Here is a 22,740-nt window from a genome sequence, read left to right as displayed (position 1 = left end):
TCATCAACAAAAGATCCCGAAGGAAGGGGGAGCCGAACTACATTACGGCCTACCCTTACCTCAGCTCTGATCATAATTGGAAGACGGAGTGGTTGTTCGTTCTTGTGCCGACAGATCCGAAGCATCCACATTTTTACCGCCCTCCGAAGTGGTTTGTGACTCCTGATCCTGATATGCGAAGCGTGGCTGCTCCGGATCGGAACCATCACCACTACGTGGATCTCCTCCAGTGGTTTTTGGCTCGGGAGGACAACTAAAAACTGCCGTCCAACTGGCTCCCGAACCTCAACTATATCTTGCGGGAGGACATTCTTGCTGTTGCCGGTCTCAGCAGGATTTTTGACAGGGGTAGGTGTCTTTCGGCTGGGACCGTGCTTTAGTAAGTTTGTCCTCCTCCTTTTTGTCTCGTTTTATTGACTTTATTTTGTGCTTTGTTTCTGCAGAGTACGGCTTTAGCTGCGTTGATCCTGTGGTCTTGGGAATTTCTTTGGATCTGAAGACCATTCACGACTCGGCTCCTGATTACAAGTTCGGAAAAGAGAATCCTCGTAATCCTCGCTTGAAGGATTACGTGCTGTCTCCGTCGGGTGTCGCTCGGATATCTGAAGTTCGAGCTGATCCGTGGGATTCTGCCTCTTCTCCCGAAGCTGTTCCAGTGAAGGTCGTGCTCCCTGATTTGAGGACAACCTCGGATCCGGTGAGTGTTTCTATATTTTCGAAGTCTTTTGTTTGTCTTTCTTTCTGGTTGGCCGTCGGCTAACGTCTTGGTCCTGGACCATCTTTTTAGGGTCCTGGGACTGACGCTGTGCCGCGTGCCGTTCCTTCGGTTTCATCTCCGGCTCGGATAGATATCTCTTTATCTAGGAACCGGGTACTTCACGGTTTTTTCTTTATTCCTTCCTTTGTCTTCTTTTACATTTATTGACCCTTGGTCTCCTCTGTTTAGGATCAGCGCAAAAGGAAGGGTAGCACTCTTTTGATGCCTTCCGTGCATCCGAAGAAAGCGAAGGCTTCTCAGTCCTCGGAGAAGGTATTTGTTCTGACTTGGAGGTTTTTCTAGTCCGTTCTCTCTTTTTCCGAAACTGACCTTTGAGCGTTTGCCCTGTAGGAAGCGGTTTCGGAAGTCATGCCTCCTCCCAAAAATCTCCTTCACTTCATGCCCTTGCCAGGGCAGAAGTTGAAGAGTGTGGTGGTTGCGGAACCGCCGCCCGTGGACCAACCGTTGGCTGAGGAAGATACCATCCCCTCTCCGCTGAAGCCGTCTGCTGCTTTAGGGATCGAGATCCAGGATATAACCAAGGTGATGGAGGCGATTGAAGCCGACCTTGTTCCTGGCTCGGATGTCCCTATTGTGGCCGAGCAGAAGGAGGAGTCTGCTGACGTTTCTCTCGAAAGGGAGAAAAGTCCAGATAAGGAGATGGTGGATCTCACCGAAGCTCACGTAGAGGTTCCCGAAGCTGAGAAGGAGGTCCCTTCTGCTGAGGAGGAGCAACCCGAACAGGGTCTGACGAGGAAGAGGCGCCACTCGACCTTGGGCTCTACTTCGACCTCGGCCCTGGATAGACTGATCCACGCTGACCCTTGCTCGGATGTTCCGCTGAAACGGATCCCCGAGGAGGTAAGGGAGGCGATGGCTCGCTATGCTAGAGCTCCGGTTTTGGGGGAGAACCCCATGGCTCACGTGGGATCTTTGGTGGGTCCCGAAGCTGCACGGGAGAATCTTCTTCGGGCCAACCCGCAGTGGAGGGTTCCTGGAGCTGAGGAGAGGAACCCAGCTATGATGGCCCAATATTATCTGAATGAGGTAAGTGTTGGAAATTCTGTTTTGAGTTCCGTTTTTGGTTTGTTGTTTTCTTCTTTCCTCATCTTTTCTCACCTTTTCTTCTTTCCCAGGCTGTTTTCTGGTCCTCGTTCGCTTCCGAGTGTAGCTCGGTTGAGGAGAGACAACTGAGGAGATATCAGGAGGCTTATGCTCGTGATATCCCTATCTTGGACCAGAAGGCTGGGCAGCTCTTCGCCGAGCTGGTGGAGGTCAAGCAACTGTACCTTCAGTACAGTCGTGAGGCTAGGGAGTCGGCTGAGCGGATCGGGGCCGAAGTTGGGAAGCTCACTTTCCAAGTCGAAGAGGATGCTGAAAAGATAGCTTCCTTCGACAAGGAGAGGAAAGAAATGGCCGCCAAGTTTGCGAGCGAACTTGAAGAAAAAGACAGTCTTCTCAAGGAGATGACGTCTAAATTTGAGGCGGCCATTAAGCAGAGCCAGGAAGCGGAGGCGAGGCTCCAGCAGTTTGTCAAGCATCGGGAGATTATTCAGAATCAAGCTGACAAGGTGCCCGTTCTCCAGCTGAAGATCCGAGAGAAGGATGCGGCCATTCGGAAGTTGGAGCAAGAGAGAGTTGACCTCTACACTGCTGATCAGTGTAGAGAGCAATACTGGAATGGCATCCTGGGTGCTCGGCGCATGTTTGCGAAGCACATGCCTCATTTCCCTTGGAATGAGAAGGTTCCGCTCTGGATGAGGGCCCAGGATCACTTGGTGGAGTGCCAGGCCGATCGAGACGAAGCTGAAGCTGAACGTCAAGCTGCTCTTGCAGAGGCTCGGGCCCAGAAGGCGTCTTCCGAAGGTGACACTACTGCTGGGGGTTCTTCGAAGGATGCTCCCCTAGGGGCTGCTCCTGAGACTCCCAAGAGTTAGGGATTCGGGCAGTCGTCTTCTTCAGAGTCGGTCGGTTCCAGTTGAGGACTTCCGAACATGTGCTTGCCTTTCCCCCTTTTGCCTCGGCGCTGCGTTGTACTCATTTCTTTTTGTTTTCTTTAGTACTTCGGTAGGCCGGTATTGTCTGTTGATGGCTGCCGATTTTAACTGTTTCATTTTGTTTTCAATTTTTGAGGTTTTCAATGTATTTGTACTCCCCCCAAATATTGAATAAAAAATGAATGTTTGTTACTTGGCTGCTTCTTTTCAACTTTGTACTTTCGCAATTTTAGGTCTTTGAATCTGTAGATATTTCGAGCTCCTCTTCTCTGTAGACTTGCTAAAAACCTTTTGATCTTGCGAGCTCTTTAAATCCGTAGATCTGTTGAGAGACTTTTTAACTTTGCGAGTTCTTCAAATCCGTAGATCTGCTAAGAGACTCTTTAGTTTTGCGAGTTCTTCAAATCCGTAGATCTGCTAAGAGACTCTTTAATTTTGCGAGTTCTTCAAATCCGTAGATCTGCTAAGAGACTCTTTAGTTTTGCGAGTTCTTCAAATCCGTAGATCTGCTAAGAGACTCTTTAATTTTGCGAGTTCTTCAAATCCGTAAATCTGCTAAGAGACTCTTTAGTTTTGCGAGTTCTTCAAATCCGTAGATCTGCTAAGAGACTCTTTAGTTTCCAGACTCTTCAAATCCGTCGATCTGCTCAGAGGTTTGGATTGTTCTTCCGATCTCTTGTGGTTCGGAAACCTGGGCAAGAGATCGCTAGTCTGCCTCTTAGTTATGCCTTCGGCGATCCGTGGATCTGAGCCGGAGTTTTATAACTTGATTCGAGCGACTGTTTGTGGCGAACAAGTTTTATTTATCGCGAATCCGAGGATTCTGGACGATTCCCTGAAGTGTATGATTTGGTCATTTCTTGCATTTTATCAAGGAATGGGCAAAGTCGACCTGTTTTTAGTCTCGGATTGATCAGATCCGAGGCTGCATATATATATAAGGGGACAATAAATATAGAGATAAGTTTAATGAAACACATGGTGCCAATGGCTTTCCTCTTCTCATTAAACAACTTACTTGGTCTACAAACAGAGATCATACAAAATATTTTTTGAGAACATCGGTATTCCAATGGTTCTTCAAAATTGTTCCATCTAACTGTTTCAGCATAAACGTGCCTGGCCTCTTTTCGGAATGGATGATGTATGGTCCTTCCCAAGTGGCTGAGAGTTTGCCATGGATCCGTCCTTTCTGAACCGAGGCGGCGTTTCTGAGCACTAGATCACCGACTTTTAGGGGTCTGGCGTTGACTCTTCGGTTATAATGCTTGTTGACCCTCTGCAAATAGGCTGCGTTGAGTGTCCTTGCATCGTTCCGAGCTTCGTCCAGTAGATCGAGAGCTTCAGACAGAAGTTGGTTGTTGCTTTCTCCTTGGAGCCCATCATACCTGTTGTATGCCTGGATCCTCAGGCTTTCTGTTCCGATTTCCACAGGGATTACAGCTTCGGATCCATATACAAGGTGGAACGGTGTTTGCCCGGTAGCTTCTTTCTCAGTGGTCCGAAGGGACCATAGCGTTCCGGGTAGCTCTTCTAACCACTTGTTTTTGTCATCCTCGACTCTTTTCTTGAGTGCATTGAGGATGAGTTTGTTAGCAGCTTCGGCTTGTCCGTTGCTTTGTGGGTGACAGACTGCCGAGTAAGCTAGGTGTATGCCGAACTGTTTGCACCACTTTTGCAACGGGGTGTTGTCGAACTGTTTCCCGTGGTCGAAGACCATCAGTCTTGGTATGCCGAACCTTGTGATGATGTTCTGCCATATGAACTTGCGGACCTGAGGTTCGGTGATGGAGGAGACAGCTTCGGCTTCGATCCATTTGCTAAAATAGTCGACTCCTACAATCAACCACTTCTTCTGGTTCGTCGCTGAGGGGAAGGGACCAATGATGTCTAACCCCCACTGTGCGAATGGTAAGGGATACAGTGTTGATTGTAGGGTTTGAGCTGGTTGATGGATGGCTGGTGCGAACTTTTGGCATTTCTCGCATTTCCTTGCCATCTGCTTTGCCTCGGAAACCATAGTGGGCCACCAGTACCCAGCCCGAAGGGCTTTATGTGCCAATGTCCTGCCTCCGATGTGGTTTCCGCATATCCCGAGGTGGATTTCCCTTAGGATGTAGTCAGCGTCTGTTGGACCCACACATTTTAGCAGCGGAGCGGAGAATGATTTCCTCATGAGCTCTCCTTCAGCGCTGATGATGAACCACTTGTTGAATCTTTTCAGTTTTCTTGCCTGCAGCTTATCCTCGGGAAGTTCTCCCCTTTCTTTGTATGCAACTACTGCGTCCATCCAGCTGGGTTCGGTACGTAAGCTGCATACTGTGGTGGGTAGCAAGTCAATGCTTCTCTCTTGGTGAACTTCCACGTGGACCGACCTGTTTAGGTCGATGAGTGTTGAGCTTGCGAGTTTTGACAATGCATCTGCTTGCGTGTTTTGTCCTCGGGGGATGAGAATGACTTCAAAGGATCTTAACTTTGACGTTAAGGACTTAATTTTTGCTAAGTAAGCTGTCATGCTGGGCCATTTGGCCTCATACTCCCCTCGGATCTGGTTGGCTACAAGCTGGGAATCAGTTTTGAGGTGAACATGCTCGGCTTCCAGGGATAAGCAAAGCTCTATCCCTGCGATTGCGGCCTCATATTCGGCCTCGTTGTTAGTTGCTTTGAAGCCGAACTTCAATGCATACTCTATGCTTTTCCCCGTCGGGGGAATTAGTACAACTCCTGCTCCTGAGCCGTTTACTGTGGAAGATCCGTCAGTGAAGACCTCCCAAGTGCTTTTCGTGTCATCCAGCATTTCTTGGTATGAGCATTCGGCCAAGAAGTCGGCCAACGCTTGTGCTTTGATTGCTGTCCTCGGCTGATATTTGATGCCGAACTCTGATAGTTCGAAGGCCCAGGCAGCCAATCTTCCTGACCTCTTTATTTTGTCGAGTACTTTCTCGAGCGGTTGGTCAGTTAGCACTGTGATCTGGTGGGAGTCGAAGTATGGCCTCAGTTTTCGTGCAGCTACCACTACTGCATATGCGACTTTCTCGATGAGCGGGTACCGGGTTTCGGCCCCTGTGAGTGTTCGACTGGTGAAGTAGATTGACTGTTGCTTCTTTTCTTCTTCTCGAAGAAGCACTGCGCTGACGGTTCCAGGGCTAACTGCGACATATAGGTACAGGGTTTCCCCCTCCTTTGGTCTGGCCAGTGTCGGCAGTTGAGCTAGGTGGGCTCTGAGTTGCTGAAAAGCTTCTTTTTGCTCCTGTTCCCATATCAGTTCGGGATCCACTTTCTTCGGGACCCCCTTTTTCTTGACTGGTTCTGCTTCTCCCCCGGGGAGGTTCTTTGGTTTCAGTGCTTTGAAGAAGGGGGCTCCCTTGTCCGAGGCTTTTGATATGAACCTTGTTAGTGCGGCTAACCTGCCGGTTAGCCTCTGCACATCTCTTTTGGTCTTCGGCTCGGGTAAATCCAATGCCGCTTGGACTTTGTCTGGGTTCGCATCAATTCCTCTTTCTCTCACCATGAATCCGAGGAACTTCCCTGACTTCACCCCGAAGACGCACTTTTTTGGGTTCAGCTTCATGCTGTATTTCCGCAGATTTCCGAAGGTCTCTGCCAAATCTTTGACATGGTCTTCCTCCTTGATGCTTTTTACGATGGAGTCATCCACATAGACCTCCACATTCCTCCCTTTCTGGTCGGCGAAGACGTGATCAACTAGCCTCTGGTAGGTGGCTCCGGCATTTTTCAAGCCGAAAGGCATCATTTTGTAGTTGAACACTCCTGCGCTTGTGATGAACGCTGTCTTTGCCCTGTCATCGGGGTGCATGAATACTTGGTGGTAGCCTGAAAAGGCATCCATGAAGCTGAGCAGTGCATGGCCGCTGGTGGAGTCAACCAATTGATCTATCCTTGGCAGGGGATAGCAGTCTTTGGGGCAGGCTCGGTTCAGATCTGTGAAATCTACGCACATTCGCCATGAGCCGTTCGCTTTTTTGACCATCACCACGTTGGCCAGCCACTTCGGATACATGCATGGTTCGATGAATCCGGCCTCTTGCAACTTTTTTACCTCCTCGGCGATGGCTTTGTTTTTCTCCGAGGAGTAATTTCTCTTTTTTTGCTTTATTGACCGAGCTTCAGCGTTGACGTCCAGCTTGTGACAAACCAGCTTCGGATTTATCCCTGGCATATCTGCTGCTGACCATGCAAAGATGTCTTTGTGATCCCTGAGTAGTCGGATCAAATCGATTCGGAGCCCCGAGCTTAGGCCCTTGCCTATTCGGACGCTCCTGTCTGAATTATCTTCGAGGAAGATATTCTCCATTTCTTGATCTGGCTCAGGAGACAGGGTTTCGGGGCGAGCATCAACTTCCGCGGGAGATAGGCTGCTCGTGCTTGCTCTTCTCCTTTTTGCCTCGCTTTCCTCTCCCGTGGCTCCTTTTTCTTCCTCGGGGCCGTCCCCTAGTTTGGGTTTTCGGACAGTAGTGTGGCAGGTTCTTCTCGCCACTTCTTGATCACCTCTGATTCGTTCGGCGAATCCTGCATCCGAGACGTATATCATCAGCTGATGGTATGTGGAGGGGACTGCTTGCATCTTGTGAATCATGGTTCTTCCCATGATTACGTTGTATACGGAGTCGCAGTCCATCATCAGAAATTCGTCCCGAAGGGTTTTTGCTGCTTGGCCTTCACCCACCGTGACTGGCAGGGTGATCTTTCCTCGAGGGATAGCTGCGGATCCGTTGAATCCGATCAGAGGATAACTGACTTTCGTCAGTGCTTCCTCTGGTTCTTCGAGGATCAGCTGCTCGAAGCAGTTTCTGAAGATGATATTGACGGCACTTCCTCCGTCGATTAACACTCGATGTACGTTGTGGTTATTGAGGTCCATGGAAATGACTAGGGGATCGTCATGTTTGTACTGGACTCCGAAACAATCATCAGCAGTGAAGGTCATGTTCGGGGGGTGTGGCTGGTTGTCTCCCACCGCGCTGAAGTTGACCCGATGGGAGAGGGCTCTTAGGTGCTTCTTGCTGGCCTGGCCAGACTTCTGCCCCCCGAACACCACCAGGATGTCGTTTTTCTTGTGTCCTGTTGCTTCGTAGACCCTCTTCTGGGGTTGCTCATGTTGTTTGCCACTGGCGGCCTTTTCTTTTTCCTCCCTTCGGTCTAACAAGTACTGTTTCAGGTAGCCTCGGCGAACGAGGTCCTCAATGTTGTCTTTCAGCGAGTTACATTCTTCGGTGTGGTGACCGAAGTCATCGTGAAACTCGCACCACTTGTTCTTGTTTCTCCGAGCTGGGTTGGACTTGAGCTTCCCCGGTAGTTTCCACTTTTCATCATTTCTGTTGAGGCTAAAGATCTCTTTTCGGGGCAGAGCTAGTGGAGTGTAGTTAGTGTATTTGGGTTGAAGTTCACCCCTTCTCCCGTCTTTCTTCGGGCTCATCTCTCTAGCTCCTACTTTCTCCTTCCCCTTCCTTGAGCTGCCCTCGGGCTTGCTCTGGGTATTCTTTCTGTCTCTCGGATCCGACGATCCTTTCAATCTTGCAGCGGCCTTGTTGAACTCTTCGGTTCTGATGAACGCATCGGCCATTTGAAGCACGTCAGCTATTCTGGAGGGGTTCTTCATTGAGAGTTCGTCACGGAACTTCCCTTCCTGGAGCGCGTGTTTCAAAGCGAAGATGGCCACGTCTGGCTGCAAGTTTGGTATGTTTGTTGATTCCTTCATGAATCTGGCCATGAATTCTCTTAGACTTTCGTCTCTTTCTTGTTGGATTGAGGTCAGTTCTGCTGTGGTTCGCTCGGGGCGATTGTTGCTCACGAACTGTGTGCAGAATCTCTTTTTCAACTTTTTCCAGCTCTTGATCGATCCCTTCGGCAGCGATCTGAACCACTCTCCCGCCACTCCGGTTAGCGTGGTTGGGAAATATTTACACCAACATGCTTCGGAGTAGGGACTCAAGAACATTTGCTGCTCGTAGGAGATGACATGATCCCTCGGATCTGTGATTCCGCTGTAGGTTAGGTGCGCTGGCAGTCTTACCTTCGGTATTTCTTCCATGATCAGCTCGTCCGAGAAAGGGGATGACGTGGGAGTCATGATTCTTTTCCCGAGTCTAGCCTTGATGCCTTCGTTTGCCGAGGTTCTGTGATTAGAACGCTCGGGCGTACGATGGGGGCTAGGGGTTTGATCATGCCTCCTGTCTCTTCTTCTTTCTCGGCTACTGACCTCGGGTCGTTCGCCAGATCTGCTTGACTCACCTACCCCGAGTCTCGTATGGATCGAAGGTCTTAACCTTGAGTGGACCGAGGGCCTCAACCTGCTGAGCACCGAGCTTCGGATCCGAGTGTTACGAGTAGTCGATTCGCTTTGGAGAGCTGTTGGAGTAGGCGATGGTCTCGCAAACCAATCTGGTTGCTGTTGTGCCCTTTTTTGGGTGTCCCACGTGCTTTCCATCCACCTCGACGTCAAGTGTGTACCTGTCAAGGGAAGGAGTTCTCGTTCGGGTCTGGACACTTCTACACTGGGTGGCTCGTTCAGCCTTCGCCTGGTCCTCCTCTCTTCTCTGCGGTCCTTTGCCAATCCTTGCTGCTTCTCATTGAAGAGGAAGTTTTGCATGATGGTCATGGCCGCAGTGAGCTCTTCCCTAGTTGGAATCGGAGGTCCTGCGTTTGTGGCGGTCGTAGCTCTGCTTGGCTGTGACCTCGCCATCGATTGAGGGTGCTCCTCTTGGTCAGATTCTGAATCTGACCGCACCATCATATCGTCGTCATTGTTGTTAACAACATCATTAACCATTTTCGCGGAAAGAGGTGATTGATGTCTTTCAAAGGCTTTGAAGTGTTCTTCCCCACAGACGGCGCCAAATTGTTCCGGTGTTGTAAATATGGAAACAATGGGCTTCGAATGAAGGCCCTTTCGTATGTGTTGAAGATCTTGCTTGTTTGAATGAGTAGAGTCCGAATTCACCTGCACAAGAGCAAAGTCACTAGCCTCGGGGGTGTTTCCGAGGAAAGCCCCTCCGATGCCTAAGTAAGAACGATGCTCGGATTCTAGAGAGAAGTTCTCTAGAAGAGTAGTCTTAAGGCGATAAATTGGACGTACCTTGAGGTGTGAGCCTTGGCGGCCTATTTATAGTGTTTGCATAATAAATGCCCATAGTTCATTTATTGCTTTTGGGCCTTGGGCCTTGATGGATGGCTGACTAGCCATTGGTAGGTTTGATGCTGTTTGTTTAGAGCCATTAGGCTTTGGACTTAGTGGCCCAATTGAGAATCAATTGGGAGCCCAAACAAGTTGTAATCATATTCAACTAGTCTTATATGCACGCGATGCGTGCAGGAATTATATGTACCTGGTTAAATAACTAAGTTTCTTAATTTTAATTTCTTGCAATCAGGTTTGATCAAATCTAACAAGTTTCGATCAAATATTACTGGGTCAATTAAATTTAACCAAGTCTAATAAATTCAGTTTAGAAACGTTCATATTTCATTCATTGAGTAATTTGATTTTATTTATAGAGGGAGCTTAGTAGTAGAACTTTCAATGACCCTTTTAAATCATGAGAGTGGGGTTCAATAGTAATTTCATTTTATTTATAGTTGGGATTTATGTGGTTGTTTTTTTCTTCTTCTATGAAAGATGTCTAGCTATTCGTATTGATTTTAAATTGTTGAGGCTACCTTTTCAAGTGGGTTGTGCCTTCTAATGTCAGCAACATTTCAAAGAAGTTGTCCAAAATTCGACTGTTTGGCGTAATGCTCTTCAACATTACCGCACTTATCTCCGCTATACTGGACCAGTCTCCAAATTAAGAAATTTCAGGATTTCGAGTGCAGAACATTCTGATTTCGGCCAGGACCCCGATTATGGACCAGTGCACACCCCTATCACCAATAGTAATGATATCAAACTCCTCACAAAACTTGATGAAAATCACCTTATTTTACACTCAAAGGCATTACTCCGTATTACAAAGCAATAGTACGTCTTGTGATTATTTGAAGGTGGCTACTTTTTTGTTTGTTTGTTAGTAGGCTCACACACTCACAATATGATGTTTATACAAAGTATAAACAAATGTACACTCAAAGTGGCAAAAAAGGATATTCAGTTACGGCCGGTGAGTTCAAATACATAACCCCCTTTTTTTTACCCCGAGCACAAACTCATAAACAAAACATTTAAGCAAGGATTGTGTCTTTTATAAATAATGGCAATGTTTATTTCACGATCGATAAAAAGGTGTTGACCCCAACACGACCATGTAGGAGAAAACAAATTGAGAGTTGTTGTTTCATGGAAGGTTATACACATTTCACTTAGCTTGATTTTAAATAATGTTTATGAAAAGAATGTATTCATTAATAAGCGTTAACCATTACGGTATCACACATAGACACAAGTGTCGCACAATAAACTTCCATACAAGTTCGATTACTCGGTAGCCTAATAAATGATAAGAAGCAAGGCATCCAAACTTAAATGACCCAAATTTATTGAAATTCAGCTTAGAACTAAAATATAAATTGTTGTGCGAGTTTTTAGCTATAGGAAAAGAACGGGTAAACTACAAATGACTAAAATAATAATTAAGACTCAGCTCTACTCTCCTATTCTTACCAAAATAAGTTCACCAATAACAACTAAAATTCAATAAATAAAAAAATACACTATGTAGTTACTTTCAACATAAATAAATATAATTCAACAAAAATATGTAAAGTTCAACAAAAAAAATGAGTATCATAAAGCAAAATTTCAACAAAAATGAATGAAGTTTGGCAAAAAATGTTAAGTCCAACTTAAATAAGTTTTGTTTTTCAAGCAAAAATAACTATGGAGTAATAGAATTCAACAAAATAGAATTCACCTGATTTACACTTATTTTTCCTGAACTTATCTTATCTGAACTTATCTGAACTTATCTGAACTTAACTGAACTTATCTGAACTTATCTGAACTTATTAAAACTTATCAAAACTTATTTTAGTTATAAATTGTACTTGACCAACCTTATTTTTCCTGAACTTATCTTATCTGAACTTATCTGAACTTAACTGAACTTATCTGAACGTATTTTTCCTGAAATAAGTGGAAATAAGGTGAACAGAACAGGGCCTAAGTAGAACATAATATAAACACACAATGTTAAATTTTACGAGTTGGTTAATTATATTAGTCCCACAAACTTATCATGATACTAAGTTTAACTTAGGTTAGAGTTCTATCCATGTAAGTAATACACGCAGTTCAAAAATTCAAAGTTAGATATGTTTGGATTTCATTTTCGAAAGAACAGATAACCTTAGATTTGGTTAAAATAAAAATTAAAAACAAAAAAGGAAAATAGTGACAGTTTCGACAGAAATATCTAACCAAAAGATGACACATCTCTTTCTAAAACTTCATTAGCTTTTGTCTTAAATTAAGGAAATAATATACATATTTTTTTAAAAAAATACGATAAGAAAATATAATGCGCATTGTATTTTAGCGCGTAAAACATAGATTGGCAACTTACAATTTTACATATTTGGAACTTCCAAAGTCGAGGATGACAAGATTGACAACCTTATTGGGCCTTTAGTGAGGATAATTTTATGCGGTGGATTGGTTTTAGTTTTAGGAATAAAAACAACTCAACAACAATTTATGATATCATGAAAATCTTAGTGTAAAAAAAAATAAACCAAAATTCCTCAAAATATCGAATTTTGCAAAATTCTACCGAAGTTTGATTTGGGCGTTCTGACCACCCATACGGCCATACACCCTCTTCCCGTCTCTCACCCCTTTCTGTTCTTCCTTTGCGCTATCACTTTCTCTCTCTTCTTTCTCTCTCCTCCAAGCGCTCTCTCTCGCAACAACACTCCTCGAAACCCTAATCTCCTTCGCGCAACCTAGAAATCTCCGGCACCTCTCCCGTTCTCTCTCTAAATCTCTCCCTTCTCGCTCGAATTCGTCGAATCTGAGCTATCGATTTCGATCTCAAATCCCTAGCTATGGCCGACCGCAAGATTGATCTGCCTGACGATCTCATTTTAACTACTCCCAAAGGTAAACCCTAGCATTTTCTCTTTTTTCGTCGTTAATTTTTGATTTAGTGATGTTTTCTAGATTTGATTTTTTATGTTAAATTAGGGCTTATCGATCTGGAGAAAAATACATTGAGTTTGTCCTTTTTGGTTTGATTTTTTTGTTTCATTTATACAGGGATCAATTTTTTGTTTTGCTATTGTATTAATGGCGAACTTATATTAATCCTTCTTTTTGTTAGCTTTTTGATTTGATGCTTTTTTATTAAATGTTTCCGTATTATTATTTTTTTGCCAAATTGATGTTTGTTTAGTTTATTTCTCTTGCTTTTGTATTCATGAATTTTTGAAATTTCCGGATTCGTTGCACTAAATAGTGTTTCACATTTGATTTGTTTCCTTGACGAGGTTTATATAGCATAGCTCGATTAGTTTCTATTAAAATGCAGTTTGAAGTTACCTTTGAATTGAAGTGTGTGTTTAAATACAAGGGGAAGATGATTAATTTTTGTTGGTGGTTGGGTAAAGTTTCTGATTTTAATTGAAACACCAAGAGAATTGGCTGACCGTTTTTAAGTGCTTGTAAGTTTATTCGAGCTTTAACGTGTCTACTTTACTTGCCATGTGTCTTGAAGCCTCTGTAGAATATGATGAAGAAAAGGTCACTATGGGGTTCCTTGATGAGGTTAAAGGTATAGTTCATGGTTGTGATGATTTTAAATTTAATTTACTTGCGTGTTTGCTTCTTTCAAGTTTTTTACTACTTTGTTTGTAACTAGTGTTTTTGAAATCCATGCAGATCAAGCAGCTTCTGAGAACAGTATTCCTTTGTCCCCGCAGTGGCTTTATGCTAAACCCAACGATGCTAAGCCGGTGTGTTTTTGGCCTCTCATAAGTTTTGTTTCCTTTCTGTTTCAGAAAAGGCATAGTAGCGCCTCAATGTTGTATCATGAGCCATCTTGTTTCATTGTTGATGAAGATATTTGTTTATCATAGATTTGTTTCTGTCCTATGGTTTGAATTTTACTGAATTTCACTGCACCCAGGTTTTTAAAGTTTGCCTGATGTTTATTTTATGTTGGCGTAATGCTGTTGTCTTGCTTGGTTCTGTTTTGATTTGGGAACTGATGGACAGGTCATGTTGAATCATGTCTGAAGGTAGTATAAACAGTACTGGTGCAGCTCAATTTGGTGCTTAAGTTTGCTTTACGTATTTGAAATTAAGACGCACCTTTTCTGTGCATGTTTGTTGAATTGACTTAACCCTAGACCCTTATATTTCATGACCTTTTTATGTGTTTTTGTGAATGTTTTATTGAACAGGCATTTACAGTCATTAAACCAGCATGGATTCCCATTCGCTAGCTTTACTTTTCATGACCTTGTGATTTCTTATTTGAATTGTTCTTTTAGACTTTGCTTTAGCTTTTTACTTTCCCTAATTTTATCTTCCAGTGTTTTTTTTTTTGACTTTCACTTCATCTTTCTATGGCTAGTGTTGCTTAGTGATAGTGTGCAGTGACTGGTAATTCTTGCTCGTTTAGGATCTTAAGTTCACAAGGCTTCTGATTCTTGGTGTAGTTATTTTCGTTTCGGATGGGAAGTTTACTTGTACTCAGTGTAGCTATCCCTATGATCATAATACTGTAGTTGAGGGGCATGTTAGTTAAAAGTTAATTATATTCCACTTAACAGGAATCTGTTGTGTCTTTTATTTTAACAGGATATCCGTGGCCCAAACACTCTATCTCTTGGAAACTCCACTGATCCAATACAGAAGGAAAGTGACAAGAAGGACTGGAGGAAACTAGCTTCTGAGAATGAGAGCACACGGCGTTGGCGCGAGGAAGAAAGGGAAACTGGGTTACTGGGTAGAAGAGAGCGTAGGAAACCCGATCGCCGCGTTGAAAATGTTTCTGTCAGGGAAAATACAGAGGCAAGAAACTCACCTTCTTCTGAACGTTGGAATGACGCGACTAATCGCAACTCTGTCCACGAACCAAGGCGTGATAGCAAATGGTCTTCTAGGTGGGGTCCTGAAGACAAGGAGAAGGAGTCACGCCCAGAGAGGAAATCAGATATAGAAAAGGAAGATGCTCATAATGATGGTCAGTCCACTGGAAGTGGTAATCGGGATGCTGAATCGCGTGATAAGTGGAGGCCTCGCCATAGGATGGAACCTTCTTCTAATGCACCTACTCCATACCGTGCTGCTCCTGGCTTTGGCCTTGATAAAGGAAAGGCGGATGGTGCTAACATGGGATTTACTGTTGGAAGAGGAAGGTCCAGCGGTGCATCTGTTGTGAAGCCTCCACTGGGGAGTACAAGCAGCTCTGCCCAAGTTGATAAGAATGACCATGTTCTTGGGAAACCATGTCTTTCCGTGGAGCAGTTTCATTATCCCAGGGCTAAGCTTCTTGACATTTACCGTTTACGAAAGCTCAATACAGCTTTTTGTAGGCCCGATTCCATGGAAGAGCTGCCCTCCTTAACCCAGGTGGATGCCGTTGAGCCATTGGCATTTGTTGCACCAGATGTCGAGGAGGAGGTGAGACCTACTACTATTGAAGTTTTTATTTATGTACTATGTTATTAATTCTGTGTTTTATGGTGTTCGTTTTTATCATTCCCACCCCTCTCCTCATGAGTAGTGGAAATGAATACACACACCCTGTAAGAAGGGATCCATCACTTATTGCGGGATGCTAGTATTGATATTTTATGGTGCAAACAGGCAATTCTTAATGATATATGGAAGGGGAAAATCACCGGTGGTGGATCTTCTTACAGTCCATACAGACAGGGCAAGTTTACTGAGGTTTCCACTGGTAATTCATTCGCAATCACTTCTATTTTGGTTACGAAGCAACTGCATGAGCTATTCTTTCCTGATGAAAGAAATATGTCTTGACCAGGCATTAGCAACATGGATTGTCTTGAGGAAAACCAGGGTGTCCTTCCTCCAAATATTGCTGAGGAGGCTATCAATTTTAATGATCCAGCAAGTGGTAAATCTCTTCAGGCTGAAGGTGATGATTCCATCTGCTATTGTTGCGGTTGCATTTCTTTCAAAAGAATATTAGTTAAGTACATCATTTTTATTTGTAATATTTTAGACGTTTCAGGAAAAACTGCTCAATATGCGGTAGAATTCAAAGGTTGGAGCATGGGATCCGAGGGACCAATGTCGGCAGTCTTGAATTTTCCTGATGCAGGAAAGACTGATGATGATAATTACAATATAACTCCCCTCAGAGTTCCTGAGATTGACCGTACTGCATTTGATGTGAACTCTAAACTTCCCAACGATTCTAACTCTTTGTTTGTGTCAGAATCTCTTGATGATAGTCGGGGCAACAGTCTGCTGTATGCCCAGAGTGAGAGAGATACTAACCGTGTTGGAGATGGTGTACCACCCGAGGAGCTCAGCTTGTATTATAGTGATCCACAAGGAGAGATACAGGGTCCTTTTCTTGGTGTTGACATCATCTCATGGTTTGAACAAGGTTTTTTTGGCCTTGAATTACCTGTTCGCTTGGCAGATGCTCCGGAACATGCCCCTTTTCAAGAGTTGGGTGATGTAATGCCGCATCTGAATGCTCAAGAAGGGCTTGGTGTCAGCTCAGATGTAAGTTCTAAGATGGATAACCATGGAGGGTCCGCTTCCACAACTGAGATGAATGATATGTCCACATTGAATGGCCAAACTTGGCAGTTGTCGGAGATGGAGAATCATTCGAACCAGTCAGCTCACTCACGGATGTTGGAGCACGATATTCCAACACAACATGAATATTTTGAAGGGAAAGGCTTTCATGATTCTTCTGCTCAGGATGAAGGTATTGTTTTTATAATCATCTTTTTGTGTTCTACGTGAGTTTGTTGGTGAACACAACGCCATGATGTTAATATCATTTCTCTGCCTGTGCTACAGAAATTGTATTTCCTGGAAGACCTGGGAGTGGCGGTAACCCTGTTGGGAGACGCCTGAGAAGTGCTGACGGACCTGTGTCAAATCATGCCGGGTATCATACACATCCAAATGAAATGAAAGAAACTGGCATGGCAATTCAAAAAGATGACAAGCTGCACCCTTTTGGCTTGTTGTGGTCTGAACTTGAAGGCAATCCCACCAGACAAGCCCAACCTTCAAGTATATCCTCAACCATTGGTATGCCTGGTCATCTTATGGGCCATTCTTCTGGAAGGGTTGGTCCTTTTGGCGGAGTTTCTGATCAGAATATTGAAGATTCATGGTCCAATTTCTATGATAGAAGTCCAATTCCTAGCTCGAACATGTTTGGCGACTCATTGGAGTCCCAACATTTTTCCCACCTTGATCAAGAACCCAATCACCGCGAATTAGCTGAGCAGATTTTGTCGAGACAATTCCAGCAACAGCAGCATATCCAAGAGAGAAATCTTATGTCTCAACTTGCCCACTTGAATGGGTCACCTCATGAACAAATGTCAGGTCGAGGATCACTCCATCAACAGTTGGCAAATCAACCTTTGTCCGAACTTGAGCACATGTTGGTTCTCCAGCAGCAGCGGGAGCTCCAACAACAGAGGCAGATGGAACTCCAACATCACCTGCAGCCACAGCAGCAGCAGCAACAGCTTCAGAAAATTCTTATGGAGGAGCAGCAGTCCCAAGCTAGGCACCAAATGCTTGAGCAGTTCCTTCATGGCCGTGAACCTGGATTTGCTCAGTCTCATATAGATCCTGGTTCGGGCTTGGATCAGATGTTGCTGAAGCAGCATCTTCTACGTGATTCACATCCCCACTTGCATCAGCCTTCAAGGCACAGTGATCCTTATTTGGAACAGCTTATTCAGGCGAAGATAGGCCACTCAAATCATCAAGATCGCCAGACTGATCTCTTAGGACTAATGCAGCACTCACGGCATGAACAATTTCGGTCTCAACAAATGATGCAGCAGGAGCAACACCAGCCACGCCAGATGCCAATGAGCTTAAGGCACCGGCTGGAAATGGGGGAAGGAAGACAGATTGGGTCAGTTTGGCCAGTAGAAGAAGCGGAGCAATTTCTTCGCAATCCTGCTGGTTCTCAACGATCTCATTCTGCTGCTTTCAGCCCACCTCCGTTTAGCCCTCTAGATATGTTGCAGCAGCAGCACAGGGCACAGCAGGAGGAGAAGCTAAGAGAGATGGAACGATTCCAATTGCAGGAGCAGCTTAAAAGAGGATTATATGACCCAGGGACATTACAATATGAACGGGCAATGTCATTGCAGGGTGGGGGCTCTGGTGTTAACTTGGAAATGGCTAATGCTATGGCACGACTTCAGGGCTTGGATATTCAAGATCCAAACAATCATGGGCACTCAGGTCAACTGGGCTCATTAGGTTCTGGCACCCATTCTCATCATCCTCACCACTCTTTTGTGTCCAACGATTTCAATACATCACATTTTGATGCCGAAGGCCGCTGGCCTGATAGTGATAACCGTGTGCCGAATGATTGGATAGAATCTCATATCCAACAGCTGCATCTTAATGCTGAACAGCAGAAGAGGGAGCAACAACTTGACGAAGACAACTCAAAGAGGTTGCTGATGGAACTGCTGCATCAGAAATCTAACCACCAACCAACGCAACCGCTAAATATAAATGAAAGTGCACTGTTGGAGAGAAGAACACAATCTGGATTTTTTTCTGGATCTAACTCTGCCGAGCATTTGTTTAGCCTTGCCCATGAGCGCGATATTGGTTTAGGCAACCCTGCTGCTGTTCCGTCTTTTGTCAATATCCCAGCTGAACAAAATCAGTTCCGACTAGCTGATGAGCAGGATGGTGGTTTTGACAACAGTGGTAGATTGATTGGTCGATCCAACTCTGGTATGGTTATGGAGGGAGAAGCTATGTACCCTGGAATTGGTAGAAGTTCTTCGCTGATATTCCCCAATTCTGATATGACGGGCAACTCTTATAATGACCGTGAGTTCTCTGAGGTGGAGGGAAAGAAGTGGCCTCCCAAAATTGAAGATATGGTGAAGGGATCAATGATGGACATTCCTGAGAATATGTCAAAGCAGCATGGAGCGGCAACGTTTGATGGGAGGGAGATGCCAGCCATCAACAAGCACAGCTCTATTGGGGTTGCTGGTAAATTTTCTGAGATTCACTTCTGGTAATGCTTCCAAATTTTTTGGAGTTGGGAAGTAATTCTGATTTCTGTTGCTTGCAGCTGGGCAAGGAGGATTCTTCAATGAAAAAATTGGACGATCTAATTCCTTTACCGAGGAGGTTGATAGGTAATGAATCTGCCGCTGGTCATTTTAGTGTTAAGTGCTGTTGGAATTGTATTCAGTGGATTAACTATGTATAATATTGATCTTTGATGAAGTTGTGATTGAATTGATAGGATGATAGTCTTGTAGGGTGCACTATCTGTTGAGTATGGGTCTTTGTATTTTGGTTGGGCTGCAACCCATATTCTGAATGGTCTCATTGATAAATATAATAACATTTCTAGAGGAATTGTGCTTGGCTAGACTTCTCAGGTGTCGAGTAAACATTTTGCTAGCGAATGCATAAATAGAGGAGATACTATATTGGTTAGCTTCCTTTTATTTATTTTTTAAAAAGATTACTCAGAGATTTGCTTAATTTACAGTTTCGTCTGACGGTGTTAGGGAGCTCTAAGCGTCAAGTATAACCCAGAAACCAGGATTCTCTGTGTGCAATTGTGTTTTTTGGCCTTGCTTAAAAGTTTGGAACTCAAGAAACTTGAGTATTGTTTAATACATTGTTTCACGAGATAGTTATAGGAGAACATGTTGTTTCTAAAGAGGGTGATATGTACACAACTTTCTCCTAAATTAAGCAAACAAAGTTTGTTGCCTTAGGCGAAGGTATGCGGGGAAAGGTCCTGCTCTGAAGTATGATTTTGTGGTTTGTTTTCAAATAAAGGGGCCAAGAGCTAAGAGTTAGGAGGGGACAAGAAAAAGTGATTATATTCAGTTTCTTTGGTACAAATATGCAAATTAGGTAGCTGACAGGGTTTACCATATGTTTGGCATTAGACCACTATGGAAATCTAGTGCGTTAGTTTGTATCTTAACAGTGAATGACATGTTAAACTTGTGGAAAATGTTGTGTAGTAAATGCATGCATTGGAAGAGGGTAGAGAAAATGAAGTAAAAGAAGAGGCTTTTGCTATCTGTTCCTTTGCAGTAAGAGGATATTCCTGGCGAACCTTCCTATGCATCTTGCACTCTCAATGCTGTAGATGCGTGCTTGATGTCACCTCATACTTGCCATCTCTCTTTATTTACTTGCTCAAAATCTTAGTTCTAGCCAGTACTACCCAACCATTTTCTAGATTTTGCTTTAAGTGTTAAAACCCTAGACATCAATTGATACGGAGTATAAATCAGGGAAAAAGGCCTATGTTTTTTTTTATCATGGCGGAGGATTGATTGCTATAATACTGGTTACTTTGTAGCTTTTGCATGGACAGTTAGGTGTAACGATGGTTAGTTGACTGCCACAGTGGTTGTTGTGTAACTAGTAGGTGAAAGAACAGTGGTAGTGTTCAACAATTTTTTCAAGGTCTGGGACCTTTCTGAGTTGGATCAGTGGGTTATGATTCTCTGCTCCCCCCTTCAGCGTTGCCAGAGCTGATATTTTTGGCGAAAATATAAATTCCGCACAGTCCTTTTTTCTATGTGTGTGTGCTGCAATCTTTGGGAAACTGCGAATGCATCTCCTGGTTTTTGTTCAATATTGTTGTCGGTTAGTGGTGTTAAAGAAGAAAGGACTTGATTTTATTGCAATAGTGTTTATTCTCTTCATTTTAGTCTCTCTACTTGTTTTTTTGTTTTGTTTTCGTAGGCTGTTTGTTTTTGCGCTCACTGTTTTAAATTCGTCTTTTTGATGCAGGATACCTACTGTTCTTTCCAGGGGGTCAGAAAATGTCTTGTTTAAACGTCCACCGGTATCTCGTCCTTTGTCATCTCAAGAGGGAGTGTCTGATCTTGCAATTGATGCTCCCACCAAAGGAATGAATCCATCCATTGGGACTCCTGATGGTATGTACTTTACTATTAACTCGATGAAATAGAGGTTTATTTGAGTATTTCTGTTCCACGTGTTGCTAATATTATCTCTGCCATAATGACACTTGAATCGAACTTTCTGGTAGTAGGACAAAGTTTCGAACCCCAAGTTCTGCAATTTGCGTCACATTTTTCCTTCCCTCTTCTTTTTCTTTTCTTTCTTTCTCCTATTTTAATTGATGTTCCCTAAATATAGTTTGAAGTTATATAGGAATTGTACATGTGTAGAAACAAGCTAATTGTATCATTACAATGGAGGGATTACTATTGTTCTCGTGTCAGTGGGTACTCTTTAACATTTGGCGGAATGTGTGGATTTGTTGGTTTTGTTTAAGGGTGTTGGTTGTTTCCTATGTCCTGGGATCGAATCCCGTTTTAACCACTGCCTTTGTTAGAGAGTTTTGAAGGAATGTTGGTGATATTCTGTGCTGTATCCTTATGGCAATTAATCTTTAGTTCAATTTAGGCAACAGCAGATATAAGTCGATAAAGTACTTAATTTCCTTTCTAGCAGTCAGCTGATTGTTTTTGAGTTGATGCCATCTTTTCCTGTTACTAGTTAGTACTTGATCAAATTGCTGACGTGTTCGTGTAGTAGCTTGTTTGCGGACCCCACACTTTGGTGAATCACTTATTCATTTAGTTTATAGATAATAGATATTCTCAGGCTCCGTTTGGTAGGGCGTAAAACATTTTCCTTTATTTTCAATTTTATATTATTTGGTTTATAAAGGAGTGTAAAACCATTTAGTAAAATTGTTCTCCAATGATGGAAAACCTTTTCTCTTCTAAATGAAGGTAAAATTGTTTTCCTTCCTTTTCCTTATCTTTCTTGTACACACTCTCACCACCTGCTTACTTTTCCTTTCATTTCCTTTCATTTCATCATTTTTCTTAGATGGAACCAAAAAATAGAAAACTAACTTTGGAATTGTGTTTTCTATTGTAAATCGTTTTCCATGAAAATCATTTTACACTAAAAAGGTTTTACACCCAACCAAACGGAGTCGGGTATTTGCGTGGTTTTCTTAATGTTTTTTGTATATATTGTGATTCTGATATATCATTAACTTTTAGGTGGAAGACGGGACTTTGGAGGCGGAGGCAATACAGCTATCCAACCTGCTGATACCACAACCAAAAAGGATATGCGTTTCAGACGGACAAATTCTTGTAGCGACTCCGATGTTACAGATACGTCATTCATAGACATGTTAAAGAGTAACGCTAGGAAGCCGCCTCAATCCGAGTCACAGGAATTGGCTGATGCTGCGCAGGGTGGTAAGAGTGGGAAGAAGAAGGGGAAGAAAGGAAGGCAGATTGATCCAGCTCTTCTTGGTTTCAAGGTCACTAGTAATCGTATCATGATGGGCGAGATTCAAAGGATTGATGATTAGCCTTTTCATAATTTATATAGAAGTGTCATTGTTGTACCTAATGTTTTCTTCTTGAGGGCCTTCCAATAGGTGTACAGATTTCTTTTTTCTTGTAAAGCCTTTTTTCCCCCCATTTCTGAGAGTTCATTGTATTTTCCGGCCAATTACCTCGTTTTACTTGTTCATGAAAGGGGTGATTAAAGGGCTGATATAGTTTTTTTGGACAACTTAGAATACCTATAGAGGTTGGCGATGTACATATTGAGCTTATTAAATGGAAAGCAGTAGCAGATTTAGAAGTGAAGTTAAACTTTTTGTTGCAGGATTGAAATTTATACGGTTTGCTTATTGTTCCAATCTAATACCCTCGCTGTCTTGAAATTCATGTATCCATTTTTCTCACAAGCTGACAATCTGGGGTTCCTATTGTAGATAAGAACTGTGAAAGTTTCTTAGTTTTTTGACTCCTATCGTGTGTGAAAAACTAATTAGA

General features: G+C 43.5%; 1 protein-coding gene across 3 annotated transcripts; it reads left to right on the top strand.

Annotated features, from left to right (window-relative positions):
• Nucleotides 1-12,481: 12,481 nt before the first annotated feature.
• LOC110785733 (protein ESSENTIAL FOR POTEXVIRUS ACCUMULATION 1) lies at nucleotides 12,482-22,551 on the top strand. Of its 3 annotated transcripts, none has more exons than XM_021990234.2 (11): nucleotides 12,482-12,808; nucleotides 13,422-13,478; nucleotides 13,586-13,659; nucleotides 14,510-15,334; nucleotides 15,521-15,614; nucleotides 15,702-15,815; nucleotides 15,912-16,625; nucleotides 16,721-18,916; nucleotides 18,999-19,065; nucleotides 20,696-20,844; nucleotides 21,949-22,551. In XM_021990234.2, exons 1-11 carry the CDS (start codon nucleotides 12,754-12,756, stop codon nucleotides 22,266-22,268), a joined length of 4,665 nt encoding a protein of 1,554 aa, XP_021845926.2. In that variant the 5' UTR covers nucleotides 12,482-12,753; the 3' UTR covers nucleotides 22,269-22,551. The 3 variants fall into 3 exon arrangements, with proteins under 3 accessions (XP_021845926.2, XP_021845925.2, XP_021845928.2); XM_021990233.2 differs by having other exon boundaries at nucleotides 15,903-16,625; XM_021990236.2 differs by lacking the exon at nucleotides 13,422-13,478 and having other exon boundaries at nucleotides 15,903-16,625.
• Nucleotides 22,552-22,740: the final 189 nt, after the last annotated feature.

This window comes from Spinacia oleracea, chromosome 1, assembly GCF_020520425.1.
Source record: "Spinacia oleracea cultivar Varoflay chromosome 1, BTI_SOV_V1, whole genome shotgun sequence".
Lineage (NCBI taxonomy): Eukaryota > Viridiplantae > Streptophyta > Magnoliopsida > Caryophyllales > Amaranthaceae > Spinacia > Spinacia oleracea.
Note: the sequence above shows the minus strand (reverse complement) of the source record. Positions and strands in the feature narration are given on the sequence as shown.

Excerpts from the sequence above, each read along its gene's own strand:
- LOC110785733 (XM_021990233.2), top strand. The coding sequence starts at position 12,754 with ATGGCCGACCGCAAGATTGATCTGCCTGACGATCTCATTTTAACTACT. Across the intron at positions 15,335-15,520 it reads CACCAGATGTCGAGGAGGAG|GCAATTCTTAATGATATATG; the intron begins GTGAGACCTACT and ends TGGTGCAAACAG. Across the intron at positions 19,066-20,695 it reads TTTACCGAGGAGGTTGATAG|GATACCTACTGTTCTTTCCA; the intron begins GTAATGAATCTG and ends TTTTTGATGCAG.